Here is a 24,069-nt window from a genome sequence, read left to right as displayed (position 1 = left end):
GGGCAAGCAAGCCACCACCCTCACGGGCACACACACCAGACTCACCCCTTCCGAGGGACGGCCACAAGTGCATACGCGCACGCACACACACACACACGCTCCTCCCCGGGGCTCCCGGGTTGGAAAACCTGCCCTGGCATTTAGGTGTGGCCATACTTCTCTCCTGAGCCCAGAGCCGAGGGTGGGGCTCACCCAGCCCGTGTCCACCGGTGGAGCCAGGTGGGTGCTGACCCGGGGCCAGAGGTGGGCCACCCGCTCAGGCCCCCGGCCCACTGCCTCTGGCCGGGAGACCAGAGCTCTGTCCACCTGCAGGGAGTCCAGGGCCCTGTTCTGTACCCCTGGTTAGGGCTGTGACCTTGAGCAATTCAGTCTCCCTCTCTGGGCCTCCAGAAGCCGGCTACAGCCCCGTGCACCAGGCCCATGGGCAGATGGGGGCTGCGCTGCTCAGCGGTAGCCTCAGGGACCCGCTTAGGAGTGTGTCTCGGGATAGAGTCCCCGTCACCCACCTCCAGCGGAGGGCCCGCTGGCCGGCTTTCGGGCTGCTGAGGAGGGAGCCCTGCTGGGGTCAGGAAGGCGGCTGCCGTCCGCACTGGCCCCAGCGGCCTGTCCCAGGCTTCGGCCCCCAGCTTGGTCACCCACCTGGAACAAACCTGGCCAGCCGGGAGCCCTGCGGGGAGCCTGACTCACTTCGTGGGGGGCCATTGGGGCTAATGTTTAACGGGCTCCCTCCTTGGCGGGACACTCCAGTCCCTGCAGCCCTGAGCCTGGGCCTGCCCTGACCATCCTGCTGCGAGGTGGGCCCCAGACAGACAGTGGGCTCGGCCTCCTGCCCCGTGGATATAGAGACCTGGGGGGCGGCCGGCCTCCTCAGGCTCTGGGGCAGGCAGGGGTGTAGCAGGTGGCGTTCTGCCCTGGTCGTTCCTTCCAGGAGGCAGGAGCTCCCCCACCAGCGGCTGCTATAGGTCCGTGTCCCTGCTGTTGGAGAAAGTCGGCCCCTTTGTCCATTTGGGTGCATTTGCATCTCATTTGAACGTTTTCTCCTCTCTGGGGACAGGCGAACTCCAAGGTGCTTATGCATTGCCCTTGGTCCCCGGCCACATCCCTTCTGGAAAGTTACAGGTCGGGCTCTGTTGAGGCAAGTCTGATCCCAGAAAAGGGTGACCGCCAAGGCAGGTTGACCCAGGTCCCTGTCCCCATCCTGCAGCTGTCACAGCCCTTGACTCGTGGTGAGTGACTTCAACTCTCCCAACCTCCGTCTCCTCATGTGTCAATGAATCTGAGATAACAGGTACCCCTTAGGTTTTGGTGAGAACGTAATGATGTGATTCTGGTAAGGCATGTTATTAAGTCGTGACTAAGAGTCCGGGCTCTAACAGACCAGCTGAGTTCAGTCCTGGCCCCTCTTTCACTAACCGTGTGACCATGGAAAGGTGTTAACCTCTCTGTGCCTCACTGTTCCCATCTGTGAAATGGGAGTGGTTGTGGTCCCTCTCTCATGGGGTGTCGTGAAGGTTAGATGAGCTAATTCCGGTGCAGAGAGCAGTGCCTAGAGTGGAGTGAGTGCTGCGGCCGCTGGTCTTCAGTGGGGCCCAGCTCCAGGCTCTGCCCTGCTCGTGTCCAGGCTGGGTCCCTGCGTGGTGAGTGGGGACCGGGTGGAATCGTGGTTCTCTCTCTCCAGAGACCACGCCTCCCGCCCAGGCCCTGCTGTGGCCACAACTAAGCCAGCCCCGCCCACTGCCACCCCAAGGAGCCCTGTGACAGAGCCCCTGGCCGTCACCACTCAGGGCTCCGTTGCACGGGGGTAGGCTAGGTCTGGCCCTGCCAGGAAGCAGAACGGACTGGACATCCTCCCGGAGGGCTTTGGGTGGGGCAGGGGCCCTTTCCCAGAGGGCCCTCCTCCCACGGGCTCTCTGCGCCAGGCGTTTGCTCTGAGTCAGGCCTGGCTTTGCAGGGCAGGGTGGGGGCCCCAGCGTGCTGGGCCCCAGGTCAATAGTTGGGGGGCGGAACCGAGCACTGCCTTTGCAACTCGGGGCCAGGATCTCCCAGGGCTGAGAGGAAGCAGAGGGGGGAGGCCACGCTACAGACTCAGGCCGGCCGCAGTGACCTGTGCGTCAGGGAAGGGGGCGTGTGTGTGGCTGCCAGGCGTGAGACCCAAGCCAGGCTCTGTGCCTGGCCCAGCCCCGCCGGGCTCTCCAGCTGCGTGTGTGTGTGTGTGTGTGTGTGTGTGTGTGTGTGTTTGTGTCTGGGTGTGTCTGGGTGTGTCTGCGCCTGAGAGTTTCCGGGTTTCTAGGAGCTGTTTTCTTTGAGCACGTCCACCTCTCCGCCCACTGAGCTGTTTGCAGCAAGGACCCAGGCAGACTGCTCTTCCCCCAGCACATCTCGGGTTGCTGGTCCTTCAGGGGCTGGCGGCTGCGTGGCCGGGAGCCAGACCCCGGCCCAGGGGCCCCTGGTGCTGCACTTTGCTCCCAGCTTCTGGCATTTATGGTGGATAATGCACTGGGAGCAGAGGGCAGAACAGGGACTCACAGGCAGCTGGAGGGCTCTTCACACAGCCCAGCCTCTCCTGGGGCCAGTGCCGGGCGGCCAAAAAGCCAAGGGCCGGGCCGGGGACCAGCTGCTTCCTCGTAGGCATATCTCAGGAGTCACACGACACTGCCCGGAAAAGCCTCTCTGGCCCAGACGTTGGTCTCTGCTCCACGGGAGCCGCTGCCCTCCATGTGTGTGGAGGGGTGCCCCCAGGCCCCCCATTCCACCCCAGCAGACTTGCACCCCTCACCGGGCTTTGGCCCAGATGTCAGCGGGATGGAGAAAGGACCTGACCTGGAGGACAGACAACTGACTGCCACACCTAGGGACAGAATCAGTCCTGGGGGACATGGTCCGTCAGGAGTGTGAAGGAAAGACAGTCAGGGAGGGTGGATGCAGGTGGACAGGGCTGGCCCAGGACCCGATGGGAGAGCCCAGGGCAGGCGTGAACAAGGAGCTGCCTGGTGGCCGGGGTGGAACTGCAGGGCATCCCCCTGGCTGGGCCAGGACACTGACCTGACTGCTCACCCCGAGGGTCAGGCACACCAGGGCACCCGGGAGAGGGGAGCCGGGGGAACGGCCTCGTGAGAGCAGCAGGGCCAGGGGCTGGGAATGGAGGGGCCCCCTGACAGCCGCAGGTCAGGCTGGGCTGAGCTGAGCACCCTGGCGGTCAGGCTGTGCTGTGTGGTGTCACCGGACCAGATGGCAGGGGGACCAGGAGGACCTGAGCAGGTGGCCCTCCATGCTGCCCCGAGCTGCTGCCTGAAGCCCAGCACAGCCTCCCTCACAGGCTCCCTGCCTTCCCCCTCCCCCAGGTGTTTACAGCCAGAGCTGCAGAAGTGAGCAGGACACTGGTTTTAATGGAGAGGCTGTGACGCCCGCGGGCGCTTGACATACAGAGTGGAGGGTGCATGCCTCCTCGAGGCCTGGTTGCCCCACAGCGACTGGAGCCCCAGGGAGCCCACCCGCCAGCCAGGCGACGTCTTCAGACGCTGCCATTCCTCCCCTCTGTGTCTGTTAATCCCAGTCCCGCCGGAAGGCGCTCAGGCTGGAGGGGAGACGTGGGAGCAGGGGACGCGCTCTGCAGTGCAGGGGGGTATGCTGAGAGGCCGGCGGGCGGGGCTGCAGGAAGGAGCAGGCAGGGCACCCGGAGCACAGTTTGGCCAGCTGCCTGCGGGACAGAGAGGCAGCAGCCCTCAGTTCCCAGCCCTTCTCACCCCGGCACCCAGGCTGGACTGCTGTCCACAGGAGCTCCTACGAGCCTCAGCTCTCCCCACCCTCCTCCCCACGGGGCTCCTCGCACCTGTCCGCCTGGGCATCCTCCCACGCGTGGCTAATCCCCACCTCTGAGCTCTGGTTGCACCATCAGCCCCTGACACGCCCTCCTGCATCCGCAACCCCATCACATCCTCGGAGAGCTTGCCCCTCCAGGAGGCTTCTCAGACGGACAGGGCTGTCGGACAGACCCTGCCCTGTTGCGTGTGCCCTCCGCACGCCCACAGAGGGCTTCACGTGTCCTAACGTTCTGCTTTCTCCAGCAGCTTCCTCGGAGAGTGGGTGGCCTTGTCTCCTCTGAATGGAAGCTCCCCGACCAGTGCTGGGCACTTTGCAGGATTCCCCAGGAGGCAGTTAAAAGTGCTTTAGACTTTTGGAAAGTCAGAGCTGGAAGGTCCCGGGGGTCATGGAATCCAGGGGTTCTAAGCTCTGGCATCAGAGTCACCCAGGGGCTGATCCCACCCCAGAGGCTCGGATCCAGCAGGCCTGGGAGGGGCCAGATCATCTGCGCCCCAGGCGATACACCTGGGGGATCACGGAGCTGACGCAACCCCATGCTGCAGGTGAGGGAGTGAAGGGCCCCGAAGCAGGAAGGCTGTGCCTACGGTCTCGGGGGACCAGGACTGAGCCACCTCAGGGCTCCTCTTCCCCGCCCGCCCTGCCCAGCCCGCCAGCCGCCGTCGGCCCTGTCAGCTGGGGCCTGGGAGCGGGGAGCTGGCTCCGCCTACCTCTACTGGGAGGTCGGGGACTTAGCAGCGTCGAACATCTTCTTGCGGCCCTCCATCCCGGACATGGCCTCCACGTTCTTCCTCCAGTCGCCCACCTCCACGGGCCGCTCCTGTGGGCGGCCACACAGGGGACACCTAGCACCAGGCCCTCCCCGCGCGGGAGCGGCTGGGTGATGGGAAGTCAGCCTCCCCTAAGAGGGGGGACATCCCAGCCCTCCTCCCAGAACAGGGGTCCTGGAACGTGCTGCCAGCTGGCGGGGCTCATGTGGGGGGTGCAGGGCTGGCCGAGGCCGCGTCGGGTGAGGTCGGGGGCTCACCTTCTCCGTGTCCTCCTTTTTCACAGACTTGAGGTTGGCGCGCAGGTCCATGGACACCTTGTGCTTGGAGCCCAGCAGGGCGCGCAGCATGGCGTCGGCCGAGACGCGGACGCGCCGCAGGGGGGGGCGCTTGAACTTCCCGCGCAGGTCCAGCACCTTGAGCTTCAGGTCCTTGATCTGCGGGGAGGGGGCAGCTCAGGGCTCCGGGCCCCAGCCAGGCCCCACTTCTCCAGGCTCCAGGCCAGGCCCTCGGGGACGCCCAGACCCACTATCTGTCACCTTGCAAACAGCCACCTTCGTTCTATCCTATTCAATTGGTACAGGGGTGAGTGGGACGCCGAGAGGGAACTCGGTTAGCCGTGGCGGCCATGCAGGGAAGAGACAGAAGTGTCATTGGAAGCCCTGTTTGCAGTGGGACGGGCCACTTCCTCTTATTCCCGCTTCTAACCAGTCCCTTCCCAGTGAGCCTTCAGAGCAGGTCGTTGAGGGCACAGCCCTGGTCCAGCAGGATGGATAAACCCCATGTCCGAGCCCCCTGGGGGATTTCCAGGGTGCAACCTCAGGAGGAAATTCTGGGGGGATCCCTGAACCCACAGACCGTCATTCCTGCTGGGGAGGAGTGGGAAGGAGGGAAGTGGCTCTAGTCCCTCCCCACCCCTCTGCTGGAACAGGCGCCCACTCCAGCAGCAGGAGCCCTGCCCTCCGCATTCTGCCCACCGCACCAGAGCTGGGTCTGGGTGGAGCTGACGCCCCGCGCCCCATGCCGGGGGAGTGCTGAGTGACTGGAGTGAGGGTCCGAGGCCAGGCCCATCCCAGGTCCACTTGCTGTGTGACCTGGGCCGAGTTTCTCAGCCTCTCTGAACCTGTGTCCTCATCTGTCAGGTGCAGATAAAAGCACCCACTTCGTCCACAGGCGTGCAGGGAGGATCAAAGGGACAATGCAAATGAAAGCCATTTGCAAGGTAAGGTGTTATTAACAGGCTGTGATTATTTGTGTGGGTGAATAAAAGGGGTGGCTTCTCTTCCACTGAAGAGCCCACCTTATAGGTTGGATGAAGTCTGTGCTTTTTATCTGTGTGAAAAGCATCATCTTCTCTCTGCCCAACTCCAGCCCTGGGGGATGGAGTGCAGGGACCAGAGCTTCCTAAGTGCCACTCCCCAGACCCGGCAGTGGGAGGGGGACCTGGTCCACAACTGCCACGTCAGTGCCCACCTGACACCCCCAGACGTCACCCGCCACCCACCTGACCTGCACTGGCTGCGCCCACCTTCTCACACACCACCCTGTCCCAGCCAGCCAGCCTGCTCCAGCTGTGCCCCTGCCACCCCCCAGCCCCGGCTCACCTCCCTGGTGTTGCCACCCCCCAGCCCCGGCTCACCTCCCTGGTGTTGCCACCCCGCAGCCCCGGCTCACCTCCCTGGTGTTGCCACCCCCCAGCCCCGGCTCACCTCCCTGGTGTTGTGCAGGCATTTGGCCTCGATGTCATATCTCTCCTCATCCACCACCTCCACCTTGGCGTGCAGGTCCCGGCACAGGTCCTGGGGAAGCAGGGGAGTCAGGAAGGGAGATGAGGGAGCCGCTCAGCCCCCAGCCCCCCTTTTCCACCTCCCAGCCGGGTGCCCGGCCCCTCCTCCACCACGGCAAGACCTGAGCTGTGGAAGGGGCTGATAGACCCCTTCGCTCTGAATGGAAGTCCTTTCCGAATGTACTTATCACTAAAAAGTTTTCTTATGATAAAAAGAATGTAAGTTAATTGTAGAAATTTTGAAAATTATATATTAAGCAAAAATAATAAAATAAGGGGACTTCCCTAGCGGTCCAGTGATTAAGACTCTGTGCTCCCAATACAGGGGACATGGGTTCGATGGAACTAAGACCCCGCATGCCGCACGGTGCAGCCTAAACAAACAAAAAAATACTAATAATAATAAAATAGGAATAATTAGTGATAATAATTATTATTATTTAATTAATAATAAAATAGGAATTATTACCACCAGGCAGTAATAACATAGGTTACCGCCTGGAGGTAACCGTCGGTGACATGTTGGTCTACAAATGGTGGGACTTCCCTGGTGGTCCAGTGGGTAAGACTCCGAGCTCCCAATGCAGGGGGCCTGGGTTCCATCCCTGGTCGGGGAGCTAGATCCCACATGCATGCCACAACTAAGAAGTCCGCATGCCACAACTAAGACCTGGCACAGACAAAATAATTAAATAAATGTCTTTTTAAAAAAATGGTCCCTGACTTACGATGGCTCAGCTTATGATCTTTTTTGCCTTTATGATGGTGAGAAAGCAATACAAATTCAGTAGAAACCATCCTTGGAATTTTGAATTTTAATCCTGCCCAGGCTAGTGATGTTCGGTGCTGGGCAGTGCAGCCCCAGCTCCCAGGCAGCCCCACGCTCGTGAGGGTGGCCACCCACACACATAAAACCATTATGTACCAGACAACCATCTGCTTTTTCATCGTCAGTAAATTACATGAGATATTCAACTCTTTATTGTAAAATAGGCTTTTCTGTTAGCTGATTTCGCCCAACTTTCAGCTACCGTGAGTGGGGTCCTCACACGGTTAAGCTGGGCCAGGTGAGCTGTGATGTGCGCTGGGTGAGGCGTAGACAGTGCACTTTGGACCTACAACAGTTTCACCTGACTTCTTGGGACTTAACCTCATGGTAAGTCAAAGGAGATCTGTATCTCCTTCCGGGCCCTTCACTCTGCAGTCACTGGTGTTTAAACTCTTATCAATGTTACGGGCAGGTCTGGAGAAGTGGGCCCTCCCAAGCGTTGGCCAGCTCTCCGCTCTGCACCGTCACGCTGCTCCGATACGCGACCTGGCCCCTGCTCAACCCCCCCACCCCACCCCCCGCAAGCAAGACCCTCCTCCCTGCTGAGGCTCCCTTCCCGCTCGTAAAATGGGACCCAACGCCCCACCCCAGCCCGCCCCCGCCCCACGGGGTTGTGAAGACTAATGAGAGAGCTTGGGGCCAAGCCAGTCTGAGCCCCTGCCGCGGGGCTGCGCGCCGCTTCGGGAGCCCCTCTCCCATGCCCACCTGCAGGGCGCTGAGCGACAGGCCTCGGGTCTGCAGCGCGGGGATGCGCTCGGCCAGGTAGCGACTCTTCTCGGCCTCCCGCGCCTCGTGCTCTTGCTCCCAGCACTCCTTGGCCTTGGCCAGCATCAGGCTCTGCGCAGGACACGCCCGGTGAGCGCGGCCCCGGCCCCCCACGGCAGCGGGGCCTGAAGGGGAGGCAGGCCCCCGACCGCCAGCCCGGCCCCGGACGAGGCCCCGCCCAGGCAGCCGCCAAGAGTGGGAGTGTGTGCGCGGCCACGTGACGCCAAAGCCCGGGGGACCACACACCAGCACCCGCGTTCTTGGACCCCGGACCGGACCGTACTGTCCTTCAATCTTCCTCTTACCATTTCTCATTTTTTTGGGCCCCAGAGCTCCTAAGAAAGAATCTCTTACCAAAATAAAGCAAGCCCTCTGCCCCCACCAAGGTCCCACCCTGAACATGGCCCCGCCTCCTGCCAAGCCCTGGGAAGGTGCCAGGACCAGAATTCCAGGTTCCCACCCTCTGACCACAGGCTCCGGGCTCTGGCCAGACTCCCTCTGCCGCGTCCTCCTCCATCCCCTCTCATCCTTCTTCCCCTCCTCCTCCATCCCCTCCTCCTCCATCCCCTCTCCTCCTCCATCCCCTCTCCTCCTCCATCCCCTCTCCTCCTCCATCCCCTCCTCCTCCATCCCCTCCTCCTCCATCCCCTCCTCCATCCCCTACTCCTCCATCCCGTCCTCCTCCATCTCCTCCTCCTCCTTCCCCTCCTCCTCCATCCCCTCTCGTCCTCCATCCCCTCCTCCATCCCCTCTCGTCCTCCATCCCCTCTCGTCCTCCATCCCCTCTTCCTCCTTCCCCCCCGTCCTCCATCCCCTCCTCCTCCAACCCCTCTCATCCTCCATCCCCTCCTCCTCCATCCCCTCTCGTCCTCCATCCCCTTCTCCTCCAACCCCTCTCGTCCTCCATCCCTTCTCCTCATCCCCCACCTCCTCCCCACTCTGGTCTCCCTCCTCTTTGACCTCCCATGACCCTCCCCCCGAGAGGTGCACTGCACCCCTCTACCTCCCCGGACACCTCCCCAGAGCCAGGACCCTGCTCACCTTCAGCAGGAGTTTGCGGGAGGCAGTAATCTTGGGTTTTCTCTGAGGAGAAAGAAGAGGAGAGATGGGTGAGGTGGAGGCTATAGAACCAGAAATCTGGACCAGGCCGGGATGAGCGCCAGCCTGTCACCATCCTAACCCAGAATCCTCACCTCAGGGTCCCTTAAAAGCTCATCTTGTGATTGCACCCCTCAGATTCAGAGACTCAGCTCCCTGACTGAGGGGCTGAATCCTGCAAGACACTGCGTGGGTCACAGGGTCTGGGCACCCCCTTCCTCATCTGTGAGTCAGGATGCTGAGACCCACCTTACCCGGTCCACAGAGGGACTACAGACAGAATGAGATGGTGGGTGAGCACCGGCTTCGAACAGCGTGCCGGAGGCACGCGGCCTGGCACGCTGGGGCAACGTTGTGTCACCAGAGGAGTAAGCCCTGAGTTCCCTCAGTAAAGACGCTCCATCTCTTTAGACGTCAAAACTCTTCTTGATGTCAACACAATCCATGTAAATTGCTCTCAGTTATGCAGACAATATTTTCTCTTCTTATTAAACATGCTTGACATCTCTTGCTGACTAGATACGTCCTAATAGGTCTTGGCCCCGTGGCAGCGTCCCCCAGGGAAGCGAGAGGGGTCTGCTCCATCCCTAACTCCGAGGGCTCCTGTCTCCTCCTGGACACAGGCGGTCAGTTCTCGAGCTACTGGTGAACGCCCCCCATCCCCCACCTGCAGCTACTCTGCGGAGCCCCGGCCACAGCTTGGGTTTGCTATTCTTGTGCGTAAAGAAGAAGCAATCGGCTTTGAGCCGTCCCTGTGGGAGAAAACGAAGGGGCTCTCGTGCCTGGAACCTGCTTCTAATCCAGCTATTCAGGGTGCTCTGTCTTTTCCTCTCCGAAAGCCAACGGTTTTGCTGTGTCCGGTCCGCGTGGTTGCGAGGGAATGACCTGTTGCTATGTGCCTCACCAGCCGCGGTTTACACTGTCATGCACCCACGGAGATGTCTCACCATCTCCCCACCAACCGGGGGAGATTTTGGCCACCTCGTTGCCCATCAGTCACCAGGGACTCACTTTCATATGAGCCTCAGTGAAACTTAGAGATTCACACGACTATGGAAAAACAGAATCTCTGCCGAGTGTCCCCTCCATCCGTGCTGCTGACTCCCAGCCTGCCAGTCCTGAGTCCACAGCTGCCCAGCTGCAGTCCCCACCCCGGGCGAGGCGGGACGCAGGCTGTGTGTGTCCTCAGCAGTCTAAACAGACCTGGGCTGCATCGGGGGCAGGGCTAAGACCCGAGGGGAGGGCAAGAATCCTGTTGCTCCTCCCTCCGTGTCCGGTGGTGGGCGGGGCTGGAATAACCCACGGATGATTCCCTCCCACCTTTCCAATGTCGATCTGCAAGGACAGGACGGCCCCCCAGAGCTGGACGCGCTCTCAGACCCGGTGAGGGAGAACTGCTCGGTGGTCAGCATGGGTGCAGAGTCGCACCGCCTCTGTCTGGTCCCAGCCCCAGGACCACCTTCCAGGGACGTGATGCACTGGGGCGCCCCCTCCCTGGACCTTGAGGAGCCCCAAGTCCAGAATCTTCCCCCAAGGTTTATATTCTCCAGGGAATTTGCTCGGCCGCTGAGCACCCCTCCCCAGACCTTGACCCAAGCTCTCTCTCCTCAAATGCCCACCCTACCGCCACCTGTCTAACGTCCGCCAGGACAGAGACACCCCCAGTCTTACTCACCTCGCTGCAGGCATCCATAACAGGAAGGCCAGGGTGGGCGGGGGGCGGGGGGGGGAGAGCAGAAGACAGAGTGAGTGTGAACAGTGCATAAGCATCCGTGCGACAGCAGACCGTGTGGACAGGCTGGGGGAGGGGCGCGGTGACAGCACACCAGAAAGAAAGCAGACAGACGTCGTGCAGGGGGGCCAGTTCGAGCACACGCAGAATAGAACAGAAACCCTCAGGCCCTGTGAGCTACTGGGGGCCCTTTTGGGAGACACGAGCCACTGTACACTGGGGAGGATGGAACCCTCAAGGTGGGGTCCCAGGCTGTGGAAACTTCCTTCCCGGGCGAGTAGGTACCTCCCCAAAGCTTGTTCATCTGCTGGGTAACGTTAAATCATGGCCTGGGGCTTGTGATCCATCCATTTGATCAGTGCAAACAAACTCTGAGACACAGGCCAAGAGGGTCTTCCAGCAACAAACTGAGAGCCAGTTCTGCCCAAAGCCTGGGAGGACACGTGGACCCTGGGGACCCCGGCTCTCGGGACTGTGCCTGTTTTAGGATCTGGTCTCCCGGGGAACTGCTTCAGGGACCGAACAGATGGTCTGAAATCTGCAGCAACAGCGCATGCCTTCCTGGGCCCCGGGGCGGGGAGGTGGGCCCCGGGGCGGGGTCAGGGGGGCGGGGAGGTGGGCCCCGGGGCGGGGCGGGGGGGCGGGGAGGGGGGAGGCAATACTACTTACACTTCCGGCATGGCGGCGGTGGGGCGGCACCTGGGGCAGAAGGAACCATGGATGAGGGAGAGTTACAGTTCCTGCCCTCACCCCGACCTGGCTGGGCCGTGGGGCTGTGTCAGCCGCCCAGCCTGGGAAAGAAGGTCCGATAGCAGAAAGGAGAAATCAGACGTATCGCCTTCCAGTGGGTCAGGATGGGGTAAATACTTGTCCGTTTACTCTTTTCTCTCCATTCATTTACTCACTCATTCACAGGGGAGAGAAACCTTACAAAGGCAAAGAAACAAGATGAGGATCAAAAGTGGTTCTGCTGGGCAGGTGCGTAGGACCAGGATCTGCAGACTACAGCTCACAGGCCAGGACTGGACTGTTCGCTTAAAAGACGGTAAAGCAAAGAAGACTATGGACAGAACCTTATGTAACCTGCAAAGCCTAAACTATTTCCTAGCTGGCCCTTTCCAGAAAACATTTGCCGACACCTGTGGGGAACAGAATGGGATACACAGAAAACGCGTTTGGAGTTGGGGGGGTGGGTGCTCGCTCACGGGGCCTCGAATGACAGGGTGAGGCAGGCTGTCCTGTGGGCAGTGGGTGGTCATGAAGGTCTGAGAGGGCAGGGTCTGGAACAGTGAGTGCAGGCCACAGGAAGCCACCACACGGCACACCGCCAGGGGGCGCCATTCACGGGGATGGTGATGGGCTGGGACAGGTCCATGAGGGGCCCTGAGGGGGGTCAGGCCAGGAGTCAGGGCAAAACCCCGTGTCCCACTCTGGTCTTCACCCTAACCCTCCCCGGGCCAGCTTTTCCCTCTGCAAAATCAGGGGTTAGAGAACTTGTTTTCCATTTAATATTTGGTCCTGAACCGTTTGTTCAAAGCAAGTCCAATCAATAGAGCGACTGGCCCTGGTGGAAGGGGCGTTAGCCCAGGACCCCATGCCCCTCCGTGAGGTCCTGCGCCCGTGGAGCACAGTATGAAGCCCCCTGACCTGTGTGACCCTGGGACCCCTTTTAGTCCGAGAGTCTGGGGCTCAGACGGAGGAGGAGGTCCTCGAGCCGTAGAGGGGGATGCTCCACAGCCAGGCCTGACCACCCTCTGGCCCGGGCTGGACAGCATTCCAGTGCAGGGGGTGGGCACTGTGCCAACGACACGGGGCGGGAGGGGCACGGCTGGGGTGGGAGCCGGTGTGCGGGCAGGGGTTGAGAGCCCGAGCTGGGTTATGAAGTGAAGGATCAGGGAGGGGGTGGAGCCAGGGGAGAGCTGAGCACAGGGCCAGGGGTTTGGATCTGGTCCAGAGCCTGGTGTGGGTAGGGGCAGGCTGACCCTGAAGGACACGTGCAAAGTGGCCACCATCACCTCCTCCAGAGCCGCCTCCGCCTCTGCCTCGACGCCACCCTTTCCCCTCCTGCTGGGAAGCCTGGGTGGGGCTCAGCCACCCCGCCTGAATCTCCCATCCGAAAGCCTTAACCACGCCCCATCTGCCGCTGCCTCGGGGGTGGGGGGAGGGCGAGGCCCGGTGGAGGGAGTGTGACCCAGAGCTTCAGCTGTCACCCTGGGGCACAGAGGGGAGTAGAAACAGTCCACACATTCCCGAGATGCTTGGCTGCAATTAGATTTTATCGCCAGCTGTTTATTCTAGGGCCGCACTCCTCTGAAGACACCGAGGAGGTCCAGAGAGGAAGGGCAGCTGGGGAAGAGCCCTCCCCACCCCCAGCCCCCGCAGCACGGTCCCCGGGGACACAGATCTCACTGCGGAGGGACGTGCTCGTCCTCGGTCGGGGGCGGGGCTGGGGGGTGGGGGGTGGGGCCTCCGGCCGTGTCCATGCCCCCTAGACAGCCGCTACCTGTCCAGCCAGGCCAGGCGTCCTGCCGAGCTCCGGGCCCGCCCCCGGCCCGCCCGCTGACAATCACCAGGCCAAGGGGTCCCAGCCTTGCGCTGACACCCACCAGATGGGACCCCTCGACAGGTCCCCTGGAAGACAAGCAGAGACAAGATAAGAACTCAGGATGGAGTGGGCAGCTCAGAGGGTGGGAGAGCCGCGCTCCCGGCCCCCAACAGCAAGAGGGAGATAACGGGACCCACAGTGGGAGGTGGGGGTCCCTGGGCTGCCCTCCCCCAGGCCCCATGGGTGGGACAGGCCAGCCAGGCCGTGAGACCGAGACTGAGGCTGTGTGTGGGCCTGTGTGTGTAAGCGTGAGTGTGTACGTGACTGTGTGTGAGCAGGGATGTAAGCGTGAGTGTGTACGTGACTGCGTGTGAGCAGGGATGTAAGCGTGTGTACGTGACTGCGTGTGAGCAGGGATGTAAGCGTGTGTACGTGACTGCGTGTGAGCAGGGATGTGAGTGTGTACGTGACTGCGTGTGAGCAGGGATGTAAGCGTGAGTGTGTACGTGACTGCGTGTGAGCAGGGAAGGGACCACAAATTGCTACTCAGGCTTGTGTTCCTCCGCCTGCTCGCCCGCACCCCCATCTTGGACCTCAGTTCAAGGGCATCCCGGTCCTCCCTGACTGACTGCTGACAAGGCTTGTGCTCCCAAGGCTGCAGTTGTGGACCCCCCAGCGCCCTGAGCTCTGAACAGGAAAGCCCGCCCACAGCTGCTGGGGACAGTCTCCCGGCCCCGCCCCCCGTTAGAGAGCCCACCCCGCCCGACACCCTCCCCCTCCACCGCCCCACCCCCGCCTCGGGTCCTCACTGATGTGCTCACAGGCTCTCGAGCTCCCATCCCAGTGCGGTCCCCCCTGCCTTCCCCCAAGAGCCCCCCTTCTGCGCCAGAGCCAGGAGGCTGGCTGGCGCTCTGCCCGCACCTGCTCTGTCCACTGTGCAGACAGCAAAGGGCGCCAAGCGAGTTGTCAAAGACAAAGAACAAAGAGGCAGGACGGCTTCCTTGGTCGGTGGCGCGGGCGTATGTGCAGCCTTCCAGCCCCCGAGTCCTGCCCCTGCTCCCTCCTTCTCCTCTGACCCGGGCGTCGCCCCCTGCACTGCTCACCAAGCTCCCCCTCAACTTCCAAATGCAGCCCCTCTGCCCCCTCTGGTCCCCAACGCGCCCCTCTCCCTCCTGGGACGGCTGGGCTGCGGTGTGAAAGCGATCCTCGAGGCTCTGCCGGGGGCTCCCTGGGCAGCCTGCAAAATCCTGTTCACGGCTCCGAACGGGCAGGGGCCTCACCTCCAGCCACAGTCTTGCAGGGCAGAGGCCGCCCTACGGGACTGAATGCTGTGGGACTGTCTTAGGACCGTCCACCAACAAACCCAGTGGCACAGGCAAGACCATCTTCTTCGCCATCCGAGCCCTCACTTGCTCCTGAGTCCGGAGCCCCAGCTCCACTGCCCGGGCGGTGGACACTCACCTTCCTGGGTCTCCGGGGGTGAGATGGTCTCGCCTTGCGGTTGACTGCAGACTGTAGGGGGCAAGTGGAGGGGAAGCTATGAAAACTATGGCCCACAGCAACTGGCGGGTAAAAATAGAACAGACGCAGCCCCTCCCGCCTCCCCGCTCCCCCCCCCCCCCCCGCCCACCACACACACACCTCACGAAGGGGACATGGCAGCATGCACAGCAGCCGGCGGGCTTGAAGACACACGTGTGCCCGGCTCAGGAGGGCACGGCGCCTCTGCACACAGCGGCCACCACCTAGGAGATGGCAGCCCCGGAAAGGGGGACTGGATAGCAGACTGGATGGGGCTCCCAGCAGGGATGGCGCCAGGGCACCGGGAGGCCCGGGGGAAGGGGGGCCGGCTCGCTGGCCCTGCATCTCTCGCAAGGGAATGCGGGAACCAGGCCCCACAGCCCAGGCTCCAAGAGGGCAAAAGGCTTGACATTCGGGCATCTTCTGAGGCTCTGGTACACGTGCGCCAGGGAGACGCCTGGACCTGGGGGTGACGTAAACAGTGCTGAGGGGGTCCAGTGAGGGTCCTGGGGCTGAGCTGACCTTCAAGCTCGTGGCGTCTGAGGGTCCGCAGATGCTCTGCACCCTCTCCTGGTGGGTTTCCCCGGTTCCAAACGGCGCCCCGCACCCCATGCCTGGAACTTGGTGAAACTAACTCCCTCTGTCCCCTGACCCACCCTCTGTCACCGGCCACATGCCAACAGCATCCGGGGGGCTGGTGTGCAGGGGCCGCACCTGTTCACTGGCTATTTTTAGGATGAGGGATGAACACCTAATACCCACCCTATGGTCAGAGGAAGACAATGCCTGCTATGTTAATCCAGCCGCTATTATTGTTGGTCATCTCATGGGCCGGGAGCCCAGGCTGGGACAGGACAGGCAGGACGCTGACCCCTCTCGGAGGCCAGGAAAGGCCTTGTCAGCAGCAAGAGGCTGGGGAGCTCTAGCCAAGTGTCAGGCTGGTGGGAACAGAGCTCGTGGACAGGGCTGTCCTCAGGGGACATACCCAAGTGCCAGGGAGGGATAGAGGCGCCTGCCTCTGGGGCAGCAGAAGTTGCTGTGATTTGGCATTGGTCAGGTCACCTTTGGGAAGCCTCCATGCAAGAAGGCTGCCAGGGAGGGGGAACGGGGTCTGGGAGGTTCTATGGGGGGCGGGGGGTGCTGGGGGGCGGTACAGGATCCCAGGCGGAGGGGCTGGGATGGAAACCGGAGGAGCAGCTGGGGATCAGAGAAGGAATCAGGGGGCTGGGGATGAGTCTGTGGGAGTTAATTGCATTGGTTTACTAGGTTTATAACGTTTGCGATAACTTTCCTACGAAACCTTAATATGTGCAAAACCAAAATGAATCTTCTGCGTGGAGTATCCCGCTCTTTGAAAAGGAAAAACGAAGAGAACAGATTGACAAATAGAAGAGTGAAATAGGGGCAAAAGGACCTAAAAAGTAGGCGAGCAGATGATCTCAGAAAGACATGGTGACTGGGAACCCCCCAGCGGACACTCCCCTCCGCAGGGACCACCAGGAACCGCGGCCTCGGCGGGGCTCGATTCATCCTCAGGCTGCATGGGGACCCCTGTCCCAGGCCCCCGTGTCCTGACTCCGCCCACACCTCCCTCACCCCACCTGCCTCCACCCTCAGACCCACACGGGCCTGCAGCCCCGCTCAGCCACGGAGGGAAGGAAGCCCGTGCCCTCACGCCCACCCACCTCTCCCGGGCCTCTCCTGCTCTCTGCCCAGAGATGGCCTTCAAGCATGGAGCTGTTAGGCCCTGTTGCCCTGGCACCTGCTCCTCTGTGTGGGGTGGGCGCAGAGGCCCCGGAGCCCACCCACAGGCCCGCGATCTCCGGCTGCAGGCTGCCCACACCCAGCTGTGAGGCCCCCCGCTGGAAGTAGCAGCCCCAAGACCCCGCTGTCTGTCCCAGTGCCTCTGCAGCCTGTCCCCTGCGCTTGCTTAAAATTGTCCTCAAAAGGTCCCCCCACCTCAGAGCTCATCTGCCCAGGGGCCAGGTCAATCCCTCCCATCCTGCCTGCGGACAGGAGCCGTCCCCGGGGCTAGGAGGCCGAGTCTGGTACAGACGCGCCTCCCCAGACACAGAGCCAGAATCAGGGTCCGTGGCCTGGAGAGGCGCAGGCAGCATTCCCCGTGGCCGGCTGGACAATGCACCACCCGCCCCCCAAAAAACCATAATGTCATGTCCTAATGAAAATGGGACTGTGTCACCTTCTAGGCAAGAGGGACTTGGCAAATCTGCTTAAATAAGGAGCTTGAGTCGGGGAGATTCTCCTGGATCGTCCACGGGGGCCCCACTTAGCCACACGGGTCCTTAGGAAACGAAGCATGAGCGTCAGGGTCAGCGGTAGGGGACGACAGAAGAGGCCGAGGCCAGAGAAGGGAGGATGCTGGTGTGAGCGGGAAGGGGCCGCAGCCCAGGCGGGCAGGAAACAGATTCTCACTCGGAGCCTCCAGAGGGAGCAGCCCGGCGACGCCTTATCTTTCACCCAGTGAGAATGACTTCGGGCTGCTGGCCTCCAGAAATGTGAGACACTAAATTTGTGCGGCTTTGGAAATAGGAAATGAATACCCTCTGGGATGCTGGGCAGGGCCCGTGGTCACGGTTCAGGCGGGCTCGGGGAGCTCGGACAGCAGAGCCTACCCAGGCCCAGTGACTTCCCACGTTCCCAGCCAGAATCCAGCTCCCCCGCAGGGCCTGGCCTCCCCTGGCCAGCTCTGGTACCTCCGAGAGGATCGTAGGATGGAAGACAGTCTAGCCCGGTCACTGTGCCCGAGACGGACAGCGGCCCAGAGAAAAGAGGCTGCATGGCGGGGGCCAGGCCTTCCAACCCCCAGCCCCAGGCTCCTGTCACACTGCCCCCAAGCCGGTCACTTCCGGACCTGAACTCTAGCCCAATTCTGACCCAAGCACCGCCTCCTCTAACCCTGACACTGTGACCTGACCGACTCCACGGCCCACAGACCCCTCCCTGTGGATGGAGCACCCCACCCTGCGCCCAGTACCCAGCGTTTCGGCCCCTCTCAGGCCTGCCCGGTTGTTCCGTACGGTGAGAAATCCACGCGTCTACACCGCAGCCCCAGTCCTGACCCCTAGAACCTCGTCCCTCTGTTGGTCCCCCGAGGCGGCCCCTTGCCCTCTAGAAATCCATTTTGTGCTGTTTTGTGTGAGATGCTGAAACAGAGCTTATCCTGTGCCTACTCCAGCCTCATCAACCCCTGCTTGGGCCCGGGGTAGGCGGCGGGCCTCAGCTCCCCCCCCCAACATTCACCCCACCCGCAGCTGCAGGCCGTCCACACCGCACCCTAAAACCCAGCTGCACGGGGTCCTCCGAACCCCTGCTTCCTCATCCATAAACTGGGTTCACCATGTACAGTGACCGGGCCGGGCCTGGCATCCTCGGGGTGAGGTTGGCAGCCTCCCCTGGGCCTCTTTTTAAAGTCCAGGGGGAGTCGGCGGCAGCCACGACCAGAAGCCGGGCCTGTGTGACCGGGGTCCTCTCAGATCTGTGACTTGGCGGCCCAACTGTCAGACCAAAGGGCTGAGGACCAGGGGGAGGGGCCCCTCGGGAGGGAGGCAGGGGGAGGGAGGTGACCCACAGCGGGTGCAGCCTCGGTCCGCGGGCTTCCAGTGTCGCTCTTGTCCCCCAGGGTGGGAGGGGTGGTGAGGAAGGAAGTGTCTGACCAGGGGAGCAAAGCTTGGTGGGGCCGTGGGTGGGGGCCATGGCCTCCCCCTCAATGGCCTACACCCGTCAGCCGGGCTGTGGTCTGCAAGGCGGAGGAACCCAGCTTAGCAGGGCTGCCAGGGGCCCCTCAGGGACAGCCCGCAAGCCCCTCCTGGCTCCTCCACCCACCCCCACCCCTGTCTTGAGCCCACCCGCCGGCCCAGGGCCAGCTCAGAGGAGGTGAGGCAGAAGGAACGGAGAACCGAAAAGGAGTCGCCCCTCAGTTTTCTGCCACAGACCAGCCTCCCCCCAAGGCACTGGAGACGCAGTGAGTAGACACGCAGCGCAGAGGCAGACGGCTCTGCCACTCACATAGATGCCCATCAGGGTAGCGTCTGCACCTCGTTTCCTTACCTGGGAAACGGGGGTAAAGCGCCCACCTCGGGGGTCCCTGCAAGGCTTAATGAGGCCGTCTGTACAGAGGGCCTCGCAAACGCTTAACAAATGTCAGCCGGGATGTTCTCGTGGCAGCCCCCCAGGAACGGCCTGAGGCAGGGGCTGCGATGACGAGACGGGGCCCAGGATGGTTGAGCAGCTCCCTTAAGGCCCCAGAGCGAAGCGGAAGCAGAGCTGAGACCAGCGCCCAGGCCTCTGTGCTCCCTCGCCAGCCCCGCCCTGCGATGTCTGGCGATAGACAGGAGTCACCGTCACTGCCTTAACGTGTTGTCCCCAGCCAGCGTGCTGGCCGCAGCGGACCAGCCCTGGGCTCCCAAGCCCCGTATAATTCATTCCCGCACGAAAACCACAAGTGATGTTCCGAATTACCCACTGGTTCTCTTCCTACCAAATCGTAGGAGGTTTGCTTTAGACAGTTTTCGGTGCTGAGACGCCTGAGAAGGGGCCCTTCCCTCCCCTCCCGGGAGGTCTGGGGGGCCGGTGACGGGCCGGGAGATGGGGGGTGAGTCCCTGCTCAGCTGGACGTCAGCATTCCTCACTCTCTCCTCCAGAGCCCGCACCCCCCATGTCACCTCCCCATACCCAACTCCCTCCATCCCGCCCCCTCCCCAGGGATGGGGCTCCTAACCTATATCTGTCCCCTCAGGACACAGCGTGGTGTGCAGCAGCCCAGGCCTCCTCTGGCCCCGTGGACTGAGGGCATCAGAACTCCTGCAGGGCTTGGTCAATGCAGATGTGGGGTCCGTGGCCCAGAGCTCCTGATTCATCAGATCCGGGGTGGAGCCTGGAAGTTTGCATTTCTAACAAGGTCTCGGTGATATTACTAGAGCTGCAGGTCTGGGGACCACACTTGAAGAATCCCTGTAGGTAAACCAAGTCGGCAACCCCAACCTCACCCCCCGGCAGACTCAACCCCGGGGCTGGAGGTCTGGACTTCAGCCTGTGCTGCCCGCCTGCCGCCCGCCACAGAGCCCATGAGCCGGGCACAGACAGCCCAGCCGAGAATTGCCCTGACCCATCGCCTGCCTTTGCCCCCGACTCTCCAAAGCCTGAGCTCTGGGGGCACCCACACTCCCCACCATCGTTCGCTCGTTGATTCCTTCATCATACCTGTGGGAGGCCCCCTGCACCCCAGGCACTGACCCAGGCCTGGGGTTCCGTAGCAAGCCTGGGGCCCTGCCCCACTGACGCCGGGCCTAGAGGGTGCTGTTGGGTGCCCTGACACCCCCCTCACCGCTTTCACTCTGGTCCTTCTTCCCAGAAATGATTTTCATCTTCGTCAGAGGGACGAACTTAGTCCCAGGGCTAAGAGGGGAGGGTGAGTCAGTGGAGACAGAGTTCCAGCCTCCCTGGCACTAAACCTGTGTCTCCTGCCCGGGGGCCCCGAGGTGAGGCCCCTGTGCCCAGCGGCCATTCCACACGTCCCCTCGGCCCCTGCCCCTCCTCTGGTCACCACGGCACAGAAAATGGCATAGCCACGCCCAGGCGCCAGACCAGAAACCTGAGGGCCATCCCCGCCCCCGCCCCACGGTCAGCGGAGCTCCGAGCTCTGCCCTGCTCCCTGCCTGGAGTCCCCCATCTGCCCTCTGCCGTCTCTGCTCAGCCACCCCACTTTGCCAACTTCGTTGCAGCCTCTCCGGGATCCTGCGGCCACCTGAACCACCCTCCTAAAATGAGGACACGGTCCCGTCCCCAGTTCCTCCAGCCGTGGCCTCAGGATGAAACGGAAACCCCGCAGGGGGCTCGCCCGCCCTTTGTGGCCTCCTCTCAGCCTCCCCGCCTCCACACACCCTCTTCTCGCAGCTCCTGGAGCCACAGATGCTTCTCAGAAGGCCCCTCTCTCACCCCAACTCTCGCTGACATTGACACAGGTGATGAACCGTTTTCTGCTCCAACAATGAGCTCAGACAGACATAGAGACAGCAGCTGGGCAGCTGGGCCTTTGTGGATGTGAAACTGAGCCCTCAGAGGTCACCGTGGGCTATGCCCACCCCCCTCCACCTCGCGTCCAGGCCGGGGCCAGGAGTGCCGCGGGGACACGGGTGCCAACGCAGCAGAGGGCCATGCACTCTCTCTGTCCACCACTCTCACCCCAGGAGGATTTTGCAGGCACCTTGGGGCGGAGCTGGCTAGAGAGGGGCCTTCTCAAGGTCAGAGGTTCTAAGGAAGTTCCCTCAAAACCCACCCAGAGTGAGATGACCTCTCCAGAGCCCCGCACCTCCTTCTGGGGCCGGCTTCGGGGGTCCCGCACTTTCCACACTGGGGCAGAGGGGTGGGAGCGGCCTCGGGAAAGCGGAGGCCCCTTCTGTGTGTGTCCCTCCCCCCGCCAGTGCAGACATCCAGCCAAAGGTCCGCCCACAGCCTCCACCCACGTTTCCTCTCCTTGTCAGAGGGGTTGTGTGTAGGAGGGTCCACAGCCCAGAGTCCTGCCCTCGCCTTGCTCCTGGCCGGTCCAGCAGGGCACACGATGCTGCAGACACAGACCTGCACCCCGATGGAGGCTGAGGAAACCAGCAGGGCAGAGGGGAACCTGATCCTGCCGGCAGACCCATCTCTTCCCCATCATGGACTTTCGAACAGGTGGAGCAAAGGCAGGCACAGGTAAACCTGCTGATGCCACAGCAGGAATCCAGGTCGCGGCAGCAGACTGTTTGCCCACGACGCGCTCACTGGGGAAAAGCCAGTTTCACGTGAGAGTGCCCTTGATGAGGCAGAAGAAAGTGCTAAGGGAGCTCTGTTGCATCCAGCTGGTACACGGGGAGCTGGTCCTCTGCCTGCCTGCAGGTGTGAGGACGCGGAAGCCGCCACTTTCGCGTGTCATTTTCACTTGATTGAAAACTATAGTTAGTCGGACTTCAATGTTGGTAGATTGTTTCTCAAAAGGGAACACAGTGGGCCTGTCACCTCGAGGGAGACAGCTGCCCATTAACAAATTCAAGCTTTCAGGAGCAAATGCAAATCTGGGGAAATCTGTATCTGCCGTTGTGAGCGCGACAGTTTCCCGAACACGTAGACTTCTCTGATAAGATTGGCAGTGATGTCAAAGAATGCAAGTTTTACAAACTCACTGTGTAATGTGTGAACTGTGTTCACATTGGGAAGATCTGCGTGTCTTCCAAATGACCAATGAGTAGTGTTACAGCATCACCCCGGTAAGAGATCCGTTCAAAGTGCAGGATAAACGTGGGTTTTCGTGCAACTTCGTTGAAGAATGAAGACTTCATTGATATGGTTTCAGATTCCACATTGGAACTAACCTTCAAGAAACTCCCGCCTGCTGAGTTTTGATGCAGTAACCCAAGAAGAGTATTCACAATTCTCTGAAAAGATGATTAAAATATTCTACTTCTCTCTTTTCCAACTACGTATCTGTGGAAGTCTGAATACTTTTTGTGAACTTCAAACAAAACATATTGCAACAGATTGGCTTCAGAAGCAGATATGAGAACCTAGCTATCTTCTATTGAGCCAGACGTTAAAGGGATTTGTAAAAGTGTAAAACAGTGCCACTCTTTTTATTTGATATATATTTTTTAAGATTTATTGATTATTTCTTTATTTTATTTATTTTTGGCTGCGTAGGGTCTTAGTTGCAGCATGGGGGATCTTTCATTGCACCGTGCGGGCTTCTCTTTAGTTGTGGTGCGCGGGCTCCAGAGCGTGTGGGCTCTGTAGTTTGCGGCACGTGGGCTCCAGTTGAGGCGCGAGCTCGGTAGTTGCGGCACGCGGGCTTAGTTGCCCCGTGGCATGTGGGATCTTAGTTCCCTTGTCCCCTGCCGTCGTAAGGTGGACCACCAGGGAAGTCCCTTATTAGATATTTTTGCTTTGTAATTTTATTATTAAAACTATTATTTATAGTAACTAATGATAATGTATTTTATTTGTATTTATACATTTGTTATTTATAACATTATTAAAAATATTTTATGTTACACAGGCTTATTATGTAAACCTATTTGGGCTTACATAATAAGACGTAAGATGGGCTTATTATTATAATTATTAAATAACTCAATCAATATTGAAATTTTTTTCCGTTTCTAATATGGTAAATATTGGTAATCATGACCGACAAACAAAAGATTTTTAGAGCCCTCAGTAAAGTAAAGGGGTCTTGAGCTCCAAAAGTGTGAGAACCACTGTTCTGTTTTTAGCAGATTATTATTGTTATTATCCTGATTAATTTATTTTATCTATCAAATAAAGCTTAAAAATAGAAAAATGATCAACAAAAAGTGAAGTATGATTTTTCCTCCTGTCTAGTGGCAGCCAAAAACAGGAATAATTAAGAAATTCTTAACATCCAAGTTATTGTGTGTGGATTGGCCATGGCTAACCTGGGGATTTTGTGGTTTCACAAAATGTGCCTTAAAGTTAGGGAGACTTTGATAAGGAACAGCATGAAACTGGGATTTTCACTTCAGTCCTCCTGGGCGAGAAAACTGCCTAAATTCTAGTTCTCATCATCGCCACCAGAGGGCGCAACGGGACGCGTGAGTGTGTGTGTGTGTGTGTGTGTGTGTGTGTGTGTGTGTGTGTGTGTGTGTGTGTGTGTGTGTGTGTGTGTGTGTGTGTGTGTGTGTGTGTGTGTGTGTGACTTACTCGTGACCCAGCGACCACGTACACACGGTCGTTTGTGTTCCTTCTCTACACTTCATCCCTCCCCACCCACCCCGCTGATACACAGTCAGGCGTCCCCAGTCGGGTCCGAATCCATCACCCGCTCAGCCTTCCCTGCTGTCCACACGTGTCCACACAGGTGAGCTGGGCTGAGCCCAGCGCTAAACCCGGAGACCAACAAACACAGCTTATGGTAGACACGTTTGCAGTGCAGTTACTGTGACCCCCATGTAGCTGCTTTGACAGTGGTTTACCTTCCTTAACGTGAGGGTACCTGCGTCTAAAAGTCCCCCTGAGGATCTAAGTGGTTAAGGGGTTCTTTATTTTGGGGGGACTTAGAACTTCCTTTGGAAAGTTTTGCAATCCTTAACATTCACACACGTCATTCGGAAGTCATCCACGTTCACAGGCACATCAAGGCTGGGGGCTCCAAGACCCTCCGAAACCCAGTCTAGGACACACGGGGGGGGGTCCGAT

The 24,069-nt window shown here is 60.4% G+C and overlaps 1 protein-coding gene across 11 annotated transcripts; it reads right to left on the bottom strand.

Moving 5' to 3' along the window:
* Positions 1-3,366: 3,366 nt before the first annotated feature.
* TNNI1 (troponin I1, slow skeletal type) lies at positions 3,367-23,091 on the bottom strand. 11 transcript variants are annotated; one of them, XM_082674820.1, is made up of 12 exons: positions 20,083-20,237; positions 19,601-19,833; positions 14,983-15,325; positions 14,803-14,853; positions 13,403-13,427; positions 11,462-11,495; positions 9,008-9,049; positions 7,907-8,038; positions 6,296-6,385; positions 4,847-5,023; positions 4,530-4,639; positions 3,367-3,697 (listed from the first exon to the last, which is right to left on the bottom strand). In XM_082674820.1, the coding sequence occupies exons 8-11, from the start codon at positions 8,030-8,032 to the stop codon at positions 4,532-4,534; spliced, it is 501 nt and encodes a 166-aa protein (XP_082530946.1). In that variant the 5' UTR covers positions 8,033-8,038; positions 9,008-9,049; positions 11,462-11,495; positions 13,403-13,427; positions 14,803-14,853; positions 14,983-15,325; positions 19,601-19,833; positions 20,083-20,237; the 3' UTR covers positions 3,367-3,697; positions 4,530-4,531. The 11 variants fall into 11 exon arrangements, with proteins under 11 accessions (XP_082530946.1, XP_082530947.1, XP_082530943.1 ...); XM_082674821.1 differs by lacking the exon at positions 13,403-13,427 and adding an exon at positions 11,702-11,722; XM_082674817.1 differs by lacking the exon at positions 13,403-13,427 and having other exon boundaries at positions 20,083-20,236.
* Positions 23,092-24,069: the final 978 nt, after the last annotated feature.

This window comes from Grampus griseus (genome assembly GCF_964374135.1).
Source record: "Grampus griseus genome assembly, chromosome: 1".
NCBI lineage: Eukaryota > Metazoa > Chordata > Mammalia > Artiodactyla > Delphinidae > Grampus > Grampus griseus.
The sequence above is the reverse complement of the archived record's forward strand: the minus strand, read 5'-3'. Positions and strand labels throughout refer to the sequence as shown.

Coding starts and splice junctions, on each gene's coding strand:
- TNNI1 (XM_082674816.1), bottom strand. CDS start 15,282: ATGCCCGAATGTCAAGCCTTTTGCCCTCTTGGAGCCTGGGCTGTGGGG. Junction 14,854..14,982: donor TGCCATGTCCCCTTCGTGAG/GTGTGTGTGTGG, acceptor TGCCCCCTACAG/TCTGCAGTCAACCGCAAGGC. Junction 13,428..14,802: donor ACCCCCGGAGACCCAGGAAG/GTGAGTGTCCAC, acceptor CTTGTCTTCCAG/GGGACCTGTCGAGGGGTCCC.